General features: G+C 38.3%; 3 protein-coding genes across 3 annotated transcripts; 1 reads left to right on the forward strand and 2 right to left on the reverse strand.

Annotated features, from left to right (window-relative positions):
• The first annotated feature begins 1,116 nt into the window (after positions 1 to 1,116).
• Positions 1,117 to 8,698, forward strand: LOC135936907 (transmembrane protease serine 9-like). The gene is made up of 13 exons (XM_065479915.1): positions 1,117 to 1,186; positions 3,062 to 3,143; positions 3,201 to 3,347; positions 3,409 to 3,518; positions 3,576 to 3,752; positions 3,811 to 3,850; positions 3,906 to 4,025; positions 4,080 to 4,268; positions 4,320 to 4,541; positions 4,601 to 4,701; positions 4,756 to 4,923; positions 7,287 to 7,449; positions 7,507 to 8,698. The coding sequence occupies exons 2-13, from the start codon at positions 3,065 to 3,067 to the stop codon at positions 7,839 to 7,841; spliced, it is 1,851 nt and encodes a 616-aa protein (XP_065335987.1). The 5' UTR covers positions 1,117 to 1,186; positions 3,062 to 3,064; the 3' UTR covers positions 7,842 to 8,698.
• Positions 8,699 to 11,561: 2,863 nt separating this feature from the next.
• Positions 11,562 to 14,822, reverse strand: LOC135937227 (uncharacterized). The gene is made up of 13 exons (XM_065480337.1): positions 14,700 to 14,822; positions 14,118 to 14,199; positions 13,914 to 14,060; positions 13,742 to 13,851; positions 13,510 to 13,686; positions 13,415 to 13,454; positions 13,236 to 13,355; positions 12,995 to 13,183; positions 12,722 to 12,943; positions 12,562 to 12,662; positions 12,340 to 12,507; positions 12,125 to 12,287; positions 11,562 to 12,067 (listed from the first exon to the last, which is right to left on the reverse strand). Exons 2-13 carry the CDS (start codon positions 14,194 to 14,196, stop codon positions 11,703 to 11,705), a joined length of 1,881 nt encoding a protein of 626 aa, XP_065336409.1. The 5' UTR covers positions 14,197 to 14,199; positions 14,700 to 14,822; the 3' UTR covers positions 11,562 to 11,702.
• A 2,301-nt stretch (positions 14,823 to 17,123) lies between these two features.
• Positions 17,124 to 17,781, reverse strand: LOC135937228 (plasma kallikrein-like). The gene is made up of 3 exons (XM_065480338.1): positions 17,660 to 17,781; positions 17,442 to 17,601; positions 17,124 to 17,383 (listed from the first exon to the last, which is right to left on the reverse strand). Exons 1-3 carry the CDS (start codon positions 17,666 to 17,668, stop codon positions 17,178 to 17,180), a joined length of 375 nt encoding a protein of 124 aa, XP_065336410.1. The 5' UTR covers positions 17,669 to 17,781; the 3' UTR covers positions 17,124 to 17,177.
• Positions 17,782 to 18,080: the final 299 nt, after the last annotated feature.

The following is an 18,080-nucleotide window of genomic DNA, read 5'->3' on the forward strand; positions in this document are numbered from 1 at the left end:
ATTATACCTGCGCGTTAATATCGATTTTCGATGTTTCTTCTCTTCCTCTTCAGTCTAACAGAAATGAAAGAAAAAAATCTCAAAAACCTTGCTGGTAAAGCAATTATAATTATTTAGATATTGCTAGGATCATGAACTCTAAATTTAATTAGGCTTCCAACCTATCGATTTCGGAATACCAAGATCGAAATTTATCTTCGCAGCTGAAACCTATATTATATTTAAAATATATTACTTACCTCGTAGGTTAATTTAGCAAGATACATCTTAGTAGTTGAAAAGTGTCTCGTTACTATAGTGTCCTACTGGTAAGTGAATATAGACGAGGCATCAGCATAGCATGTTTTTTTATTCTACCTGATGGCTATCTCATAAGCAGGGAAAATAACTTAATGAGAAAAGTACTCTAGAAAATACATTACACTTTCAATAATGATATAATTATATTTTTACTAGCTTTTGGCGAGGTCCAATATCAGATTTATGTTACATTCTAATAACATGCCTCCCAATTGAAATGTACAAACAATATATACGCTCAAAAAACTATGTTACAGATGCAAAGAATTCACGTCTCAACAAATTTATCGAACACTCTTGACACACGAGATTTTGGTCTTTTTGCGCGTTGTTGAAATCTCCGAGATTAATTAAATTTTGTACTTAAGTGAATTAAATTGCACAGTGTAACAGGAAGTCTGAAGCGGGAATTCCAGCTGGTAAAATTTTTGCAATTTAAAAAGACGACGTGCCTGTTTTGCAATTTATTTGATAAATTTTTATTTAAAAATGAGGCTAGTATTTTGTTATCATTTTAAATATTCCGCACAAGACAGCGGCTAATTTGAGCCACATTTGCATTTATTCTGCGCGAGACTGCAGACAGCCGCCGCTTTTATACATCTCGCACTTCGCGGCGCACGTTTCTCCTTCTCCCACGCGAAGATTGCCCGCGGTTCTTACTATCGGATGGCTGCGTGCCTCGTTTAATTCCGAATGAAATTGCCTTCTCCCGCCGCCTGTGACATTTTGGCCATTAACACATCGCGCGGTGTTTGGGTCCAGCTCTTGTGCCGCCAACTGGTTTTTTTTACGCACTCGCAGTCGTGAATCGCTTGAAGGCGGATGCGGTAATGGTGCGTTCTTCTCTTTGAAAGAAAGCACAGATCGCGCGTCTTCAAAAAATGTGAGTTTTAAATTCAAACAACACACTTTTTTCGGTATGCTATTTTTCAATTTATTTTTTTATGTTCGTTAAGTTAAAAAATTATGTTTGTCGGGAAATGGGATGCACTTTTACATAAAATCCGGGGAAATCTGGAGAAACAGGCCTCTAAATGGAAAAATCTCGAGTTCTGTTGATGGTAGAACTTTTTGCATAATTAAACAGCCTAAAACTTTAAATTTAAATCACAATGTCAGGTATTTTTCAGGCACAGAGGGTCAAGGGGGTGATTTTTTTAGTTCAGCTGCATTTTTATACAGTGGAAATTGCGCTTTGGGTCATCCCTGAGGTGAGAATTTGAACCCTGGCGTCAGGGTAGCCCTACAGCGATTGGCCGATCAATTTCATTCAATTCCGATAAAATCAACACGCAGCTCGGCGCCGGTTTCTCCTACTCTTGCTACCAGAAGGCCACTCATGTGCGTGTGTTTATTTATTCTTGAATGACTTAATTGGTGTGGTCTCCCACCACTCGGTGGCTTTCATTCTAAACATAATCAGCTATAAAAAAAACGGCGCAAAGGAAGTGCTAATTTGCAGCCCACGCAGATGTTTTCGTTGGAATAAATTGTAGTTAACATTTTAGACAAGACACGATAATTTAAATTTTAATTCAAGTCGCACCACCCGACACGAACCAATCTCCACTTTAATCTGTTACCCCGATCATTTTCAATGGTGTCAGACGGGCATTCAATTGAGCAATTGATCGTAATATTTCAAATGACGCAGCTTGCGATACAATATACTTCAGTTGGCACCATCGCCAACAACACGCGCAAAAGTATTTTTTGTTTAATTATTACTTGGACTGTCATTAAAAGAAATATTCAATTTTCTCTTTTGAAACTAATAGAATAAAACTGACATATTAAATTATAACTGTAAGACGAGGAACAGCGCCGAGAAAACTGCTCTCCCAAAAACAAGCGCCTCTTTCGTCTAAACTGTCTGGCGAGAAGTGGTTTCACCTTATTTACAATATTAAATGGCAACCTGTAAAGCGTTATATGCAAAGAATGTCTAGTCTGCGTGATTTTGCGTGGGTTTGAGTTTGTTTATTACGAATAATATCACAAATCAATGCTAGAAACTCAATCTATTTGTCAAAGAAAAAAAAACTGTCTTGTTATTTTTGCCGCATTAGTAAAAATATCTCTTTGCGCTCTTTGGTTCCAGCTGTACTGCCGAAAAACTGGTTTTTTATGCTCTCGCGAATCTCGCGCCGCCGCGCTTAAAGCATAATAGCCCAACACACTTAAAGGGAAGCAGTCGCCAATTCGTCGCTCACGCTGTGGCAGTGAGTGTTAGCGTCTGTCTCTCCTCCAAAACACACAGATCAAAACATGTAAGTTTCAAAATTTGCTTTAATTTAAATATTGAAATTTTGGCTACTTTCCCCACGCAGTGACAAAAATAATTAATAGAGTTTCCAGCTGAATAATTCGTTTTTGTATCATTTTTTATGAAAAAAATTCTCGAGGACTTAAAATAAGGGCCAAAACCTTTGATTTTCAAGGTTTTTAACGCAAAAAAATTAAATTCAAGGCTTTACCAGACTCAAAATAATAATAAAAATTAACAGTAAATGGTTTTTTAACATCCAAGTCACCTGCTAAGATTTGTGGGTCGAATGCGGGCTGATTGGTGCCCAAAATTAACACTTTTGCAATGCAAAGACGAGTCCGTATTCGGATTTGAGAGAATTTAGCGAAAGCTTTCCGACCCAAAACTTGCTCTTTTGCGCATCATGCGAGAATGAGTTCCACGAGATCTTCATTCTCCAAATAGTATAATTATGGGACTGCAGTTAACACGAATAAAAATGTGTTGCAGAAGATGAAAGTTGGACTTTCGCTGATTATTTTCTTGAGCTCTGCATTTTGCGTTGCGCGATGCAGTACATTCTCAGCTCCATGTAAGTTTATTTCTCGACTCGCAGCATTTCAAGCAAAATTTTATTATTTATCCGCAGATTTCGAGGACGGAGAAAATCTGAGCTACAAAGACTGCGGAGTTTGGGACCGAAGTAGCGCAAACCGCAGTTCGTGGATTGCAATTTTAGTGCAAAATCAAAAACAATGTTTTGGAATAGTAATTTCTCCAAGGGCAATCCTCACGCGTAATAATTATTTCAGCGTGGCCAGGGAATGACAATTAATATAAAATACTTAAAATTTCAGTCGAGTGTGAGATCAACATGGAAGAGAAGGAAAACATTCAAGCTTTCGTTGGCGACTGCGGGACTGTTTATTCACGCAATGAAACGGCATGCACCAACCAAACCATCGAGGTTGAGCTATTTTAAATATTTTTTCTTCTAAAGTATTTTCTCTGGACACTTTTTTAGGTGCAAGATGTGATTGAATTGAACAAAAATCCGCGAGCTGCAGAAAGAGTATTGCTGCATTTAATCATAACTAAAAAAATGTCCTCAATAAGCCCCATTTGTTTGTTCAACCGGGCAAAATACTCAGACGTGGTGGAACAAACGAACAAAAATTACTTTGCATTGCAAAGATGGCAAGTAATATATTTAATATTTCTCTATAAAGCTCGGCAATTTAATTTAAAAAAAACCACAGAACCCCCAAGAGAAGCAATCTTGGGACAACCTTGCACCACGTAAGATCTATAATCAGAAAAATTATAATTTTAAGACCTAAACCAAACATTTAAGGACAAATCGTGCCTTTTGAAAATTGCTTCAGCAACAGTTCCAATTTGACGGAGCTGTATGAGAAGTTGGAACTTGCCCCTCAAAGTCTTCTATGTGTGCGTGCTTCAGATAATTTTAATGGTAATCTATAGAAATCACTTTTTTCGAACTGTATTATTAATGTTTTTCTAACAGACATTTCTCTGGTGAATTCGTACAAGCAACGCTATTTCCTCCGAGGATTGAGGGTGAACCACGGCCTGTTGAAAGAACCTTCAAACCATAGGATAATAATCGATATTTTACCCTACATCGATATGATCGCAAAATACACAAAAGACATCCCCGTCCTACCTCGGATCCCACCTGCGCATCCCAAAAAAGGTATCGACCAACTCTAAAACTTGATTTTAGGGTTATAATTATTTTAATCAGGACTCAACAAGAAAAGCCTGAGTTTTCCAAAATGTGGACTAACACCAGATGCATTAGAGAATAATGGAGGCAAATTGAAAAGTGAATTCGGAGAGACGCAGCGGTTGTACGGCGGCTACGATTCTCGACCTGACGCTCACCCTTGGCATGCTCAGGTTGAAAATATTCATACAATTTCAATCTGCGGAGGAACCCTCATCTCGACTAAAGCAGTTTTGACGGGTAAATTAACAACTTATTCAGTTTTTAATTTACACAAACTAAAAATAAATCATTTTCAGCTGCCCACTGCATTTTTGGACTGAATGCTAGTGACTTTGATGTTACAATTGGAGTGTATGACAGAAAATCTTCATATTCTCCCAAAATACAAATCAATACGGTATAAAGAATTATTATGCGCAGATTATCAATTTTTAATATGCCTAAACTTTAGCCTAGCAGGTTGATCTCCCATCCTAATTACACATCCGGGCAATTTCATTACGATATCGGTCTGATGATTTTCGACGAGGAACAATTTAACATAACCGAACACGTCCGTCCGATTTGCCTGTGGAATGAAGACGCCAGTCTCGAACGCGTTTCTGAAAACCAAGCTGTGGTTCGTTTTAGTCACCAAATATTTGTATTAATTTCAATAAATACATAATAAGTATTAGATAAATTTATGGAGGCTCGGATTTTTTCGGATGAGAGCGTTGAAGAGTTCACGTCCCGCTTAGAGTTGCAAACTTGGATTCAAGTTGCCACCGTGGACTCAGTGGATGAGAAATACGAGAATTTCTTGGAGATATTTCACCGTCTTTTTTCAGAGTGTTTTCCTCTCAAAAAGATTTTGATCCGGGCAAATCAGAGAGAAAAGGTGAAGTTATCGCGTGAGGTAAAGGAGGCGAGGAGGGAGCTAATAAAGCAAAGTAAGGCAGTTAGGTCTCTTCCTGAGCAGCACCCTGACAGGGAGCTGTTCAAGCGAAAGAGATTTGATTTTAACGTGCGATTGCAGCGTGAAATTTGCGCGCAAAACAGCTCCTTCATCGAGTCAGCCGTGAATAAATCAGCGGCCGCGTGGTCGTTGATAAATAAAGCGGTCGGCAAGGTGAAGGACAGACCGGACATTTCAGAGTTGTTGATAAATGATGTTAATGTAACTGACAAAATTGATATCGCCAATGCTTTGAATGTGAGCTTTGTTGTTCCGCTGCCACCGCACTTCCAGATGCCACAAGATCAAATGAAATCTTTGCCTCAAACGCTCTTTCTGTCTCCTGTTACTTCGCAAGAAATTTTGCATCATCTGCGCCGCTTGCCTCCAAAAAAATCCGCTGGCTGGGACGAAGTTCCCATGTTTCTTGTAAAGCGTGTAGCGCAACACATTGCTGCGCCGCTCGCAGACATAGTCAATTGCTCATTTTCAACTGGCGTTTATCCTCATTTGATGAAAAAAGCTGTTGTTGTGCCTTTGTTTAAGAAAGGGGACAAGCGTGATGTTAAAAATTACCGCCCGATTTCCAACTTGCCAACATTTTCTAAGATTTTAGAGAATTGTTTTCTAATACGACTTGTTAATTTCCAAGAGGAGCATGGCTTGCTCCCAATTAGTCAGCATGGTTTTGTCCGTGGCAAGTGCACGGTAACTGCATTATTTGAATTTTTTGTGAAATTGCATGAAAAGATGGAGAATCGGCAAAAGATTTTGGCTATATTTTATGATTTGACAAATGCCTTCGGGACTGTGTGTGTGCCGATTTTGCTGCGTAAATTAGAGCTGAATGGCGTTCGCGGCGTTGCGCTTGACTGGCTGAGATCGTCGCTCACCGGGCGCACGCAAGTGGTCAAAATGACACAGAGGGTCGGCAAGTGGGAGAGGACAGTGTTTTCGTCGGAGGTTTCGGTGGTGCGTGGAACTCCGCAGGGTGGCGTTTTGTCTCCGTCACTATTTGTTGGCGGAGTCTGCGACATGCTGTTATACGTTCTGATAGGCTTCACCGTGAATTATGCCGACGACACTTCCTCTTTGATTTCCGCCCCAACTAACGAAGAATTATATCAAAACGCCCGGTTGTCAGCAGAGATGCTTCAAGAATTTTGCGAAGCTAATTTTTTAACACTCAACGCATCAAAGTCGGTTCTTGTGCAGTTCCGCGGGCAAAAGCAGAATGTTTCCCCTCAAATAGACCTCGCCGGCCAATTAATTCAGTGTGCAGATCATGCCAAATTTTTGGGGCTCCACGTGCGGCAAGACTGCAAGTGGGATGACCATGCGCAGTACGTTAGTGGCCGCCTGCACACAACGGTGACGATGTTAAATGGCCTGAAGGGGAATGTCGATGAAAAAAGTTTGTTAAATGTTTATTATGCTCATGCGAATTCGATTATGTCATATGGTATTGTGATCTGGGGAGCAAGCGATGGGGCGCTGCGGACTGTTTTCGTGGCCCAGAAGCGGCTGATTCGTGCCATGGCGGGCGAGAGGTACTGGAAGGGTTTGACGCCGCTGTGTTCTGCGAGACCACTTTTTGAGCGGTACAACCTGCTTCCAGTGTTTTCAATTTATTTGTTCGAGGCATGTAAATTTGTTAAAAAATACCCCGCCTACTTTAAAAAGACCAGGGACGTGCATGGGCATGGAACGCGCCGCGCGCCTGAATTGTATATTGCTCCTCAGAAATTATTGATTTCGCAGCAAAATCCATTTTCAAGTGCTGCAATGTTGTACAATGCTTTGCCAGTTTCGTTACGGCATGAGCCGCGATACGAAAAGTTTGTTGTTGCTTTGAATGAATTTCTTCACTTGAAGAAATTTTACGATACTGTTGAATTCTTGGAATTTGTTAAAAATTTATGATTTTTGTGTGTAATTTGTGTGTGCATTGCAATTGGGGGGCATATATTTAGAATTGTAACAAAATCTGATGTATGACCTTGCCAAAAGACAATAAAGAATATAATAATAATATTTTAAAATAGGTGATAGGATTCGGAATCACGGACAGCAACAAAACCCTTCCTGAAACTCTCCAAGAGGCTAAATTGCAAATCAGGTCCCATAAAGTGTGCTACCTGAGCAACCGGAGGTTCTTTCAGAAATATTTGAAGCCAGGAGACAACTTTTGCGCTGGATACACTAACGGTATATGTTTTTATTTATTAATTGTATTCTTTTAAATAAAATCAAAACAAATTATAGGAACAACCGCGTGCCATGGAGACAGCGGAGGCAGTCTTTCGCTCGAGAAGAACGGCCGGTGGTTCATTCGCGGCATCGTCAGCTTTGGCATGTCGAAAAAGTCTGCAAACGCGAGCGGCGGAGCGCAGGAGACAGTTTGCAACCCAAACAGCTATTCGCTCTTCACCGACGTTGCGAATTACATGGACTGGATTCTAGAAAATGCGCCCGAGGTTTACGAGTATTACGAAGAAGAAACATTACAAACGAGTATTTTCCCCGACTTTAGCTGGTCCGTTTTAATTTTGGCTTTGGTGATTATCTTTTTTGTTTATATTTTATTCAAATATAATTAAAAGAGGGCAGGTAAATCGGTGTAGAAAATTTTATATACGCCAAAAACTGATAATTTTTCAGTGTAGACACATATAGACTGGCTGTTGTACAATATATATTGCATCGTGGAGTAAAAAAATTTAGATTTGTGAGACTCTTATCGCGATTTGTGCGCTATCCTTTTTAGCTTTCTTGGAAAATACTATCAAAAAAATAGGGAAAAACTAAATTTCTTCCAACTGGGCGTTCAAATTTTTTAGAAAATCGGCTTGGAAGTTGGCATGCTCATCAATCTTAATCTTGGCGAGCATAAATGGTCATCTTTACAATTTATTTTATAATTTTCGGAATTTCTCCTCAAAATTCGCACACCATATTAGATAGATCGCAACCAAGCGAAAATTAATTTAATTTTTCGAAAAATTTGACAAAATTTGTAATTTTTGACTGATACTTGACCATGATTTCATTATTAAAGTGATTTACTGATGTTGATCAATTTCACTAACAATTAACTACTTAGTATAGTAAAAACAATGCAAAATGTTCCAATAGTTGGCTTACTGTAAAGCTCTACTTTAATATGTTTATAGGATTTTAATCCTTTGTTATTTTTAGCACCAAACAATTGATGTAAGGTCCACAATGGAAATGAAAAATTGTCAAACTTCACGTTGATGACGTTAATTTTTCTCTGTTATTAGATGACGCTAAAATATAATGTATTATTAAAAAATTATAGCAATTTTAAATGACAATTGAAAATTTTAGTTTTGTTGAAGTTGAATAAGCGACTGATTTGTGTGAAAAAAATATTATTTAAGCAATCCGAAACGATCCTGTCGTAGGAATAAAAAAATTAACATATAAAAGTGAATTTTCATTAATAAAATAAAGCAAATGCGTGTCTTTGTCTTCAAGGTGAAAATTACCAAAATTACCGCACCAGTATAATTAAAGTGTTCACGGCCACGGCCAGTTGAGTTTTTTTTGTTTTTGGCACTGCGCAGTGGCAGAGGCTCACGATTCTCACTCGGCGCTTTGCCGAGATGAGATTTCATCTCAATAATTACACCAATTACGCGAAGCAAAGAGTTTTTAAAAAAATATACTCTGTGCTGTGCTTGATGGGAGGAGTTTTTGCGGTCTTGTTGTTCCATCAACGAGGGAAGCATGCAACCTGCTAGACGCTGGAGCAACGCAGATTGCCAACACGCCGTAGTTTCGTAAATAATATTTTCAAGATCATTGGCAGAGCAGGCGGTCCCCAAAATAAACCAAAAATTGCCAGATATGTAGAGCATTTCTCTGTAATTTTTAAAAAAAATCTTGCAAACACCTCAGCCAAATCTACTTTATGAAATATCGGATAGAAAATTATAAACTTTAAATAAAGACAAAAATTAAAAGTTAAATGATGGAATAAAATTCGAGTGCAACGCCAATCGATTCTTAAATAAAAATTAATCATTCTTTAGGTCAATAATCACCCGTTCCTTTTAAAAGATCATCAAGTTTGGGCAGAAAACTGGTTTCACATTTTGATTATCTCGATTAGGAATTCATTTTTAGCTCCATCCCCTGTTGATCTCACTTTGTTAAAATTACGCTCAAGTTCAATGCTAACTATAAACTGCTAAAGGAGAGAGAGGCGTTTAATTTTGCTTCAATTTCTTAAATTTTAAATAAATGATTAAAAGCACCAAAATTGAAATAGTGATTAAATTAATTATATTTCAACCTGGTCGTCGAATCGAGCGCTGCCAATTTCCAAAGCTGACAATGCCTAAATTTTTTTCACAGAGTGGCCGCCTCCACTGTCCCCGTTATAGGCGCCGACGAGAGCATAAAAAACCAGTTTTCTCGCAGCACTAAAAAAAGCAGCTGCGACCACGAAAATCAAATTAATGTGCAAAATGTCACAGGCGGCGGGAGAAGGCCAATTCATTCAGAATTAAATAATGTGGCACGCAGCTATCCGATAGTGAGAACCGCAGGCATTTTTCATGTGGGAGTAGGAGAAACGTGCGCCGCGGAGTGCGAGACCGCGGGCAGCGATGCATAAAAGCGGCTGTCTGCGGTTTCGCGCACCAATTAGCCGAATATTTAAAATGATACTTCTCATGTTCTGATGATTATTTTATATTTGAAAAAAAAAACAGTCACATTTGGATCACTCGGTTGTTTCTTCTCCTTATTCGCGCATTTGCAGAGCATTTGAAGCAGCGAGTTTCGCAACGCCTTTTTCGACCACACGCAGAACCAAAAGACGAGCACGCCGCGAGCGCTGTTGATCACTTCTGGAAAATACCAAAAAATACTTTCGTCGCCACGTGCAGCCCATCAGTAAAATAATTTGATGAAGAGAACGAATCGGTCCGCCATTTTTAGACCGATTGCGCACGCCCAGAACCATATTTTTATGCCATCAATTAGCTTTTATTCTAAATTCATGCATGTGGCATTTTTTTCCAATATTGTAAGCACCAAATCATCCTTCCCTAAAGAGCCTTCCGGCGATTCCACCCCTTCATCCTTGTTGAGGGTGCCGTTTTGCAGTTGATTGCACGAGGGAGGCCGCTGCCTAATTTTTTTACCACCTGTGCCAACGATCGAGAGAATCTGTATTTACGCAACAACGGCGTGTTGGCAATCTGCGTTGCTGCAGCGTCAAGCAGGTTGCTTGCTTTCCTCGTTGATGGAACAACAAGACCGCAAAAGCTCCTTCCGACAGGCACAGAGTATATTAAAAATAAAAACTGTGTGCTTCGCGTAATTGGTGTAATTATTGAGATGAAATCTCATCTTGGCAAAGCGCCGAGTGAGAATCGTGAGCCTCTGCCACTGCGCAGTGCCAAAAACAAAAAAACTCAACTGGCCGGCCGTGACCGTGAACACACTAATTTTTACTGGTGCGGAAATTTTCGTAGTTTTCGCCTTGAATAAAGCGCATATTTGATCTATTATTTATAAAAATTCACTTTATAAATGTTACATTTTTATTTTTAATATTGTTATACATTAATTTTCACACAAAAATAGTTCTTAGAATAAACAAAACATAACGTATTTTTAAAAATTGAAATTCTCTCTTAAATTACAAGAAATGAAAAATGCAATCAAGCAGGCCACAAAAGCACAAAAATGGGGTGCAATGCTTTTAATCTTATTCCACGTCATGAATAACAGAAAAAATGAATGTGTCATCTTGTCATCAATCGTGTGACGTTTGACAATTTTTACTCTCGTTTTTTTTTTTAAATTTACAACAATCGTTTGGTGCAAACAGAACAAAGAATAATCCTTTATAGCAGAAGCCAAAAATTAAGACAATTTTGCATTTTTGCCTACAGGAAGTTTAATGTATAATGTTCATTGAGTTTGGTGTTTGTGTCCCAGTGAGCTCATAGCCCACGGGAAGTGCTGTGCAGAGGTTAAAAAAATGAAAAATAATAATAAAAATTGAGCAATAATTTATCTGTACAATGTGCAATACCGAAATCAGGACCGAGAAACAGATAAATTCGATTAATTTGAATGATTTCCATCCCTCCCCATCCAATCTTGTGCCATTTATAAGGAAAACTCTGCTAAATTTTAACAGAAATCGTCGAGACAATTTTTGCTCGCCGCTTGATTAGCATGCCGACGCTTTTAAGCCGATTTTCTAAAATAAATTAAACGGCCAGCTCAGAATTTTTTTATAATAATTTTTATTACAGGTAAAAAGGATAACTCTAATTTTCTGTAAACATTTTCTTAAATCACAGCAGGAGTTTTAGGGCACAGTTTTTTTAAATTTACTCCTTGAAAAGCACACTAATGGCGTCAAAATATTGTTAAATAGCCAGTCTCTAGCGTTTCTAAAACAGTGCAATTTTTTAAATCGAATAATCAACCTTCTTACAGTAAAATTTGCATAAGATGTAAACGAAATAAATACATGCCATGGCTAAAAGTAGCATGGACCAACTAAATTTGTGGAACATGTTGGCTCTTTGTGAAATATCTTCCTTTTCGTAATACTTGTAAACTTCGGGCGCATTTTCAAGAATCCAGTCCATGTAATTAGCCACGTCGGTGAAGAGCGAATAGCTGTTTGGGTTGCAAACTGTCTCCTGCGCTCCGCCGCTCGCGTTTGCAGACTTTTTCGACATGCCAAAGCTGACGATGCCGCGAATAAACCACCGGCCGTTCTTCTCGAGCGAAAGACTGCCTCCGCTGTCTCCATGGCACGCAGTTGTTCCTATTATTTGTTTTAATTTTATTTAAAAAAATACAATTAATAAATAAAAACATATACCGTTAGTGTATCCAGCGCAAAAGTTGTCTCCTGGCTTCAAATATTTCTGAAAGAACCTCCGGTTGCTCAGGTAGCACTCTTTATGGGACCTGATTTGCAATTTAGCCTCTTGAAGAGTTTCAGGAAGGGTTTTGTTGCTGTCCGTGATTCCGAATCCTATCACCTATTTTAAAATAGATTAAAATTAATAAAAATATTTGGTGACTGAAACGAACCACAGCTTGGTTTTCAGAAACGCGTTCGAGACTGGCGTCTTCATTCCACAGGCAAATCGGACGGACGTGTTCGGTTACTTTAAAATGTTCCTCGTCGAAAATCATCAGACCAACATCGTAATGAAATTGCCCCGATGTGTAGTTAGGATGCGAGATCAGCCTGCTAGGCTAAAATTTAGGCATATTAAAAATTGATAATCTGCGCATAACAATTCTCTATACCGTATTGAGTTGTATTTTGGGAGAATATGCAGATTTTCTGTCATACACTCCAATTGTAACATCAAAGTCACTAGCATTCAGACCAAAAATGCAGTGGGCAGCTGAAAATGATTTATTTTTAGTTTGTGTAAATTAAAAACTGAATAAGTTGTTAATTTACCCGTCAAAACTGCTTTAGTCGAGATGAGGGTTCCTCCGCAGATTGAAATTGTTTGAGTATTTTCAACCTGAGCATGCCAAGGGTGAGCGTCAGGTCGAGAATCGTAGCCGCCGTACAACCGCTGCGTCTCTCCGAATTCACTTTTTAATTTGCCTCCATTATTCTCTATTTCATCTGGTGCTAGTCCACATTTTGGAAAACTCAGGCTTTTCGTGTTGAGTCCTGATCAAAATAATTATAACCCTAAAATCAAGTTTTAGAGTAGATCGATACCTTTTTTGTGATGCGCAGGTGGGATCCGAGGTAGGACGGGAATGTCTTTTGTGTATTTTGCGATCATATCGATGTAGGGCAAAATATCGATTATTATCCTATGGTTCGAAGGTTCTTTCAACAGGCCGTGGATCACTCTCAATCCTCGGAGGAAATAGCGTTGCTTATACGAATTCACCAGAGAAATGTCTGTTTGAAAAAATTAATAAAGTTCAAAAAAAGTAATTTCTAGATTGATTACCATTAAAATTATCTGAAGCACGCACACAAAGAAGACTTTGAGGGGCAAGCTCTAACTTCTGGTACAGCTCCGTCAAATTGGAACTGTTGCTGAAGCAATTTTCAAGAGGCACGATTTGTCCTGAAATGTTTGGTTTAGGTCTTAAAATTATATTTTTTCTGATTTTATTGATCTTATACGTGGTGCAAGGTTGTCCCGAGATTGCTTCTCTTGGGGGTTCTGTGTTTTTTTTTTAAATTAAACTACCGATCTTTACAAAAAAATTAAATATTACTTGCCATCTTTGCAATGCAAAGTAATTTTTGTTCGTTTGTTCCACCACGTCCGAGTCTTTTGCCCGGTTGAACAAACAAATTGGGCTTATTTTGGACATTTTTTTAGTTATGATTAAATGCAGCAATACTCTTTCTGCAGCTCGCGGATTTTGGTTCAATTCAATCACATCTTGCACCTAAAAGTGTCCAGGAAAATACTTTAGAAGCAAAAATATTAAAAAAAAACTCAACCTCGATGGTTTGGTTGATGCATTCACTTTCATTGCGTGAATAAACAGTCCCGCAGTCGCCAACGAAAGCTTGAATGTTTTCCTTCTCTTCCATGTTGATCTCACACTCGACTGAAAATTTAAATATTTTATAGTAATTAATTATTCCCTGGCCACGCTGAAATAATTATTACGCGTGAGGATTGCCCTTGGAGAAATTACTATTCCAAAACATTGTTTTTGATTTTGCACTAAAACTGCGACCCACGAACTGCGGTTTGCGCTACTTCGGTCCCAAACTCCGCAGTCTTTGTAGCTCAGATTTTCTCCGTCCTCGAAATCTGCGGATAAATAATAAAATTTTGCTTGAAATGCTGCGAGTCGAGATAGAAACTTACATGGAGCTGAGAATGTACTGCATCGCGCAACGCAAAATGCAGAGCTCAAGAAAATAATCAGCGAAAGTCCAACTTTCATCTTCTGCAACATATTTTTATTCGTGTTAACTGCAGTCCGAAAATTATACTTTGGAGAATGAAGATCTCGTGGAATTCATTCACGCATGATGCGCAAAAAAGCAAGTTGTGGGTCGGAAAGTTTTCGCATTATAATTTTCTCAAATCCGAATATGGACTCGTCATTGCAATGCAAAAGAGTTAATTTTGGGCACGAATCAGCCCGCACTCGACCCAAAAAACTTAGCAGGTGACTTGGATGTTGAAAAACGATTTACTCTTATTTTTATTATTATTTTGTGTTCGGTAAAGCCTTGAATTTAATTTGTTTGCTTCAAAAACCTTGAAAATCAAAGGTTTTGGCCCTCATTTTAAGTCCTCGAGAATTTTGAAAGCTTTTATCTCCCAAAAAATGATACAAAAACGAATATTTCAGCTGGAAACCCTTTATAAATAATTTTTGTCGCAGGGGCGAATGAAGCTATAAATTTAAATATTTAATTTAAATCAAAATACTAAACTTACATGTTTTGATTTGTGTTTTTGGAGGAGACAGACGCTATCACTCACTGCCACAGCGTATGCGACCGATTGGCGCCGACTGCTGCTCTTTTAGTGTGCTGGCTTACACGGCCTATTATGCTTAAGATTCGCGAGAGCATAAAAAACCAGTTTTTTTTTTCAGCAGTACAGCTAGAACCAAAGATCACAAAGAGATATTTACAACCTAATGAGCTTTTTCTTTAACAAGTAGATTGAATTTCTAACAGTTGATTTGTGATTATATTCGTAATAAATTAACAAACTCAAACCCACGCAAAATCCGCAAAATCACGCAGACTATGCAGACATTCTTTGCATAAAAAGCTTAACAGGTTGCCATAAAATATTTAGAAAAAAGGTGAAAACCACTCCTCGACAGACAGTTCAGACGAAAGAGACGCTCGTTTTTGGAAGAGTAGTTTTTGCTCGGCGCAGTTCCTCGTCTTATCACAGTTATATTTTGATGTAATTAGTTATTTTTCATGTTTATTTAATGATTAACAACTGTTTAAAAACAGCAAACAGAAAGAGGCTTGCACAGTTGCCCACCGAGAAGAATTTTAATCGCAAGCTGCGTAGTGTTCAATGATAAGATTAAATAAATAGATGTTTGAATAGCGCTCCTTAATGACCGCCTGGCAGCATTGAGAATGATCGGGATAACTGGTTAAAGCGGAGATTAGCCCGTGTTTTATGGCTCCCAATTACAATTAAAATGTCTCCATTAGCACTAATTAATGAAATTAGGACGTCTTATCTAAAATGTTACAACTTTACTGCAATTTATTACAATGAAATCCTCTGCGTAGGCTGCAAATTATAGCATTTCCTCTGCGCCTCGAAATTCGAAAAAGCAGTTTTTATTTTATTGCTGATAAAATGTTTAGAATGAGAGCCACCGAGTTTAGAATATGCGAGGCGGTGGGAGACCACTCTGAAGTCATTCAAAAGTAAATAAAAATACGCACATGAGTGACCTTCTGATAGCAAGAGTAGGAGAAACCGGCGCCGAGCTGCGTGTAGATTATATAAATTGAATGAAATCGATCGCTCTAGGCCTACCCTGACGCCAGGGTTCAAATTCTCACCTCAGGGATGACCCAAAGCGCAATTATCACTGTATAAAAATGTCGCTGAACCAAAAAAATCATCCCTTGACCCTCTGTACCTGAAAAACACCTGACAATGTGATTTAAATTTAAAGTTTTAGGCTGTTTAATTTAGGCAAAAAGTTCTACCATCAACAGAACTCGAGATTTTTCCATTTAGAGGCCTGTTTCTCCAGATTTCCCCGGATTTTATGTAAAAGTGCATCCCATTTCCCGACAAACATAATTTTTTAACTTAACGAACATAAAAAAATAAATTGAAAAATAGCAGACCGAAAAAAGTGTGTTGTTTGAATTTAAAACTCACATTTTTTGAAGACGCGCGATCTGTGCTTTCTTTCAGAGAGAAGAACGAACCATTACCGCATCCGCCTTCAAGCGATTCACGACTGCGAGTGCGTAAAAAAAACCAGTTGGCGGCACAAGAGCTGGACCCAAACACCGCGCGATGTGTTAATGGCCGAAATGTCGCAGGCGGCGGGAGAAGGCAATTTCATTCGGAATTAAACGAGGCACGCAACAATCCGATAGTAAGAACCGCAGGCACTCTTCGTGTGGGAGAAGGAGAAAAGTGCGCCGCGGCGCTCGATCGCTCATCGGCGCTGTGCGAGACCGCGAGCGCGTAATTCACATGCAGCCATGTGTTAGAATTAGCGGCAGTCTTGAGCCGAATATTAAAATTGACACTGCTCTGTTAATTTTTTAACCAAGCAACAAGTTAGCCTCGTTTTTAAATAGAAATAAATGTGACAAATTTTTTAAATTACAAATTTACCAACGGGAATTCCCGCTTTAGACCTCCTGTTCCGTTGTTCTTTAATTTATTTGAATACAAAATAAAATCTCGAAAATTTCCAACAGTTGAAGTGGAACAACGCATTAAAAGATCAAAATTAATATCAAATCCCGCTCTTCTACGAAGTTTTCAGTTTGAACAAAAATTCTATGTTATTTTTTATGCTTTTGGTCATGCCGTTTTGTCAAATACATAGTTTCATTTTTTTTCAAACTGAATGGCTTTATTGTACAATAAATCCTAGGGTGATGGTCTTTTAAAAAATAAACAAAGATTGAAACAACCTGGTCATTTCTGTTTTATATGATTTAATGAATATTTGTAGTTTATTCTCACTCATTGGCATAATACATAATAAATGTTATCACAAAAGTGAATACAAATGAAAATCACGTGAGAAATGGTAACACTTCAGTATTCAAGGCATATGACTATCAGTTCCACTCTTGAATTATATTTTGTCATGAAAATAATAAATTTGTATAATGTCTTTTTGGGGGATACACGTATTTATCACTTAAGAGCTAATAAATGCAGAAATAAATTTGCACACGATCAATTTGAGCCCTGAAACGACAAATCTGGAGTATTCTCTACAATCCAATCCATATAGTTTGCAACATCGTTGAATAAACTATAGCTGTGTGGGACTGTGTCATTTTGTAACTTTTTTCCCATACTGACGACTCCTCTGATGAACCAGCGACCGTCTTTTTCAACAGCGAGGCTCCCTCCACTGTCTCCCTTACCAACGTTTGTTCCTATAATTTTATAAATCAAAATAGATTAATTTAAATTAAAATATGAGGAGCAACCAACCGTTCGTGTAGCCAGCGCAAAAATTGTCTCCGGGTTTCAAATATTTTCCAAAGAATTTCCGGTCACTCAGGTAGCACTCTTTGTGCGATTTTATCGGCATCTTGGTTTCAAGGAGGCTTCCAGACGCTTTGAAATTGTTTGTTAATCCAAATCCGACCACCTGTTAGATAAAAAAATAATTAATTAGAGCATTTTGGAATCAAAACAATTCCACTAACCGTGGCCATGAATTTTCCGGCGACGCGGTCCACGTCGGTGTCCTCGTTCCAAAGGCAAATTGGATGGACGCGGTTCGTCACTCCAAATTCTTCGTCGAAGATCAACAGACCGATGTCGTAATGGAACGTATTACCATTGTAATGGGGGTGGATGATCAGCTTGATAGGCTAAATTTGAGAGATATAAAAGTTTTATTCGATCCAGTTTCGTAATATTTATATTTTATTACCTTATTCGTTTGAATTCCTTTACCGATCGTCCTTGAATTATCATAAATACCGATCGACACTTCAAAATTGCTCACATCTCTTCCTAAAAGGCAGTGTGCAGCTAAAAATTAAAACAGTGAAATCGACAGATCAATAAAAGATTAATTTTTAAAACCTGTTAGAACGGCTCTTCTCGAGATGAGGGTTCCTC

Source organism: Cloeon dipterum, chromosome 2 (genome assembly GCF_949628265.1).
Source record: "Cloeon dipterum chromosome 2, ieCloDipt1.1, whole genome shotgun sequence".
Taxonomy (NCBI): domain Eukaryota; kingdom Metazoa; phylum Arthropoda; class Insecta; order Ephemeroptera; family Baetidae; genus Cloeon; species Cloeon dipterum.

Bases quoted from the DNA above. Each gene is read 5' to 3' on its own strand.
- LOC135936907 (XM_065479915.1), top strand. From the start codon at position 3,065: ATGAAAGTTGGACTTTCGCTGATTATTTTCTTGAGCTCTGCATTTTGC. The intron at 3,348-3,408 runs GTAATAATTATT...TTAAAATTTCAG, and splicing joins TCCAAGGGCAATCCTCACGC to TCGAGTGTGAGATCAACATG. The intron at 4,269-4,319 runs GTATCGACCAAC...TATTTTAATCAG, and splicing joins ACCTGCGCATCCCAAAAAAG to GACTCAACAAGAAAAGCCTG.
- LOC135937227 (XM_065480337.1), bottom strand. From the start codon at position 14,196: ATGAAAGTTGGACTTTCGCTGATTATTTTCTTGAGCTCTGCATTTTGC. The intron at 13,455-13,509 runs GTAATATTTAAT...AAAAAAACACAG, and splicing joins TTGCATTGCAAAGATGGCAA to AACCCCCAAGAGAAGCAATC. The intron at 12,944-12,994 runs GTATCGATCTAC...TATTTTGATCAG, and splicing joins ACCTGCGCATCACAAAAAAG to GACTCAACACGAAAAGCCTG.
- LOC135937228 (XM_065480338.1), bottom strand. The intron at 17,384-17,441 runs GTTGGTTGCTCC...ATAAAATTATAG, and splicing joins TTGCGCTGGCTACACGAACG to GAACAAACGTTGGTAAGGGA.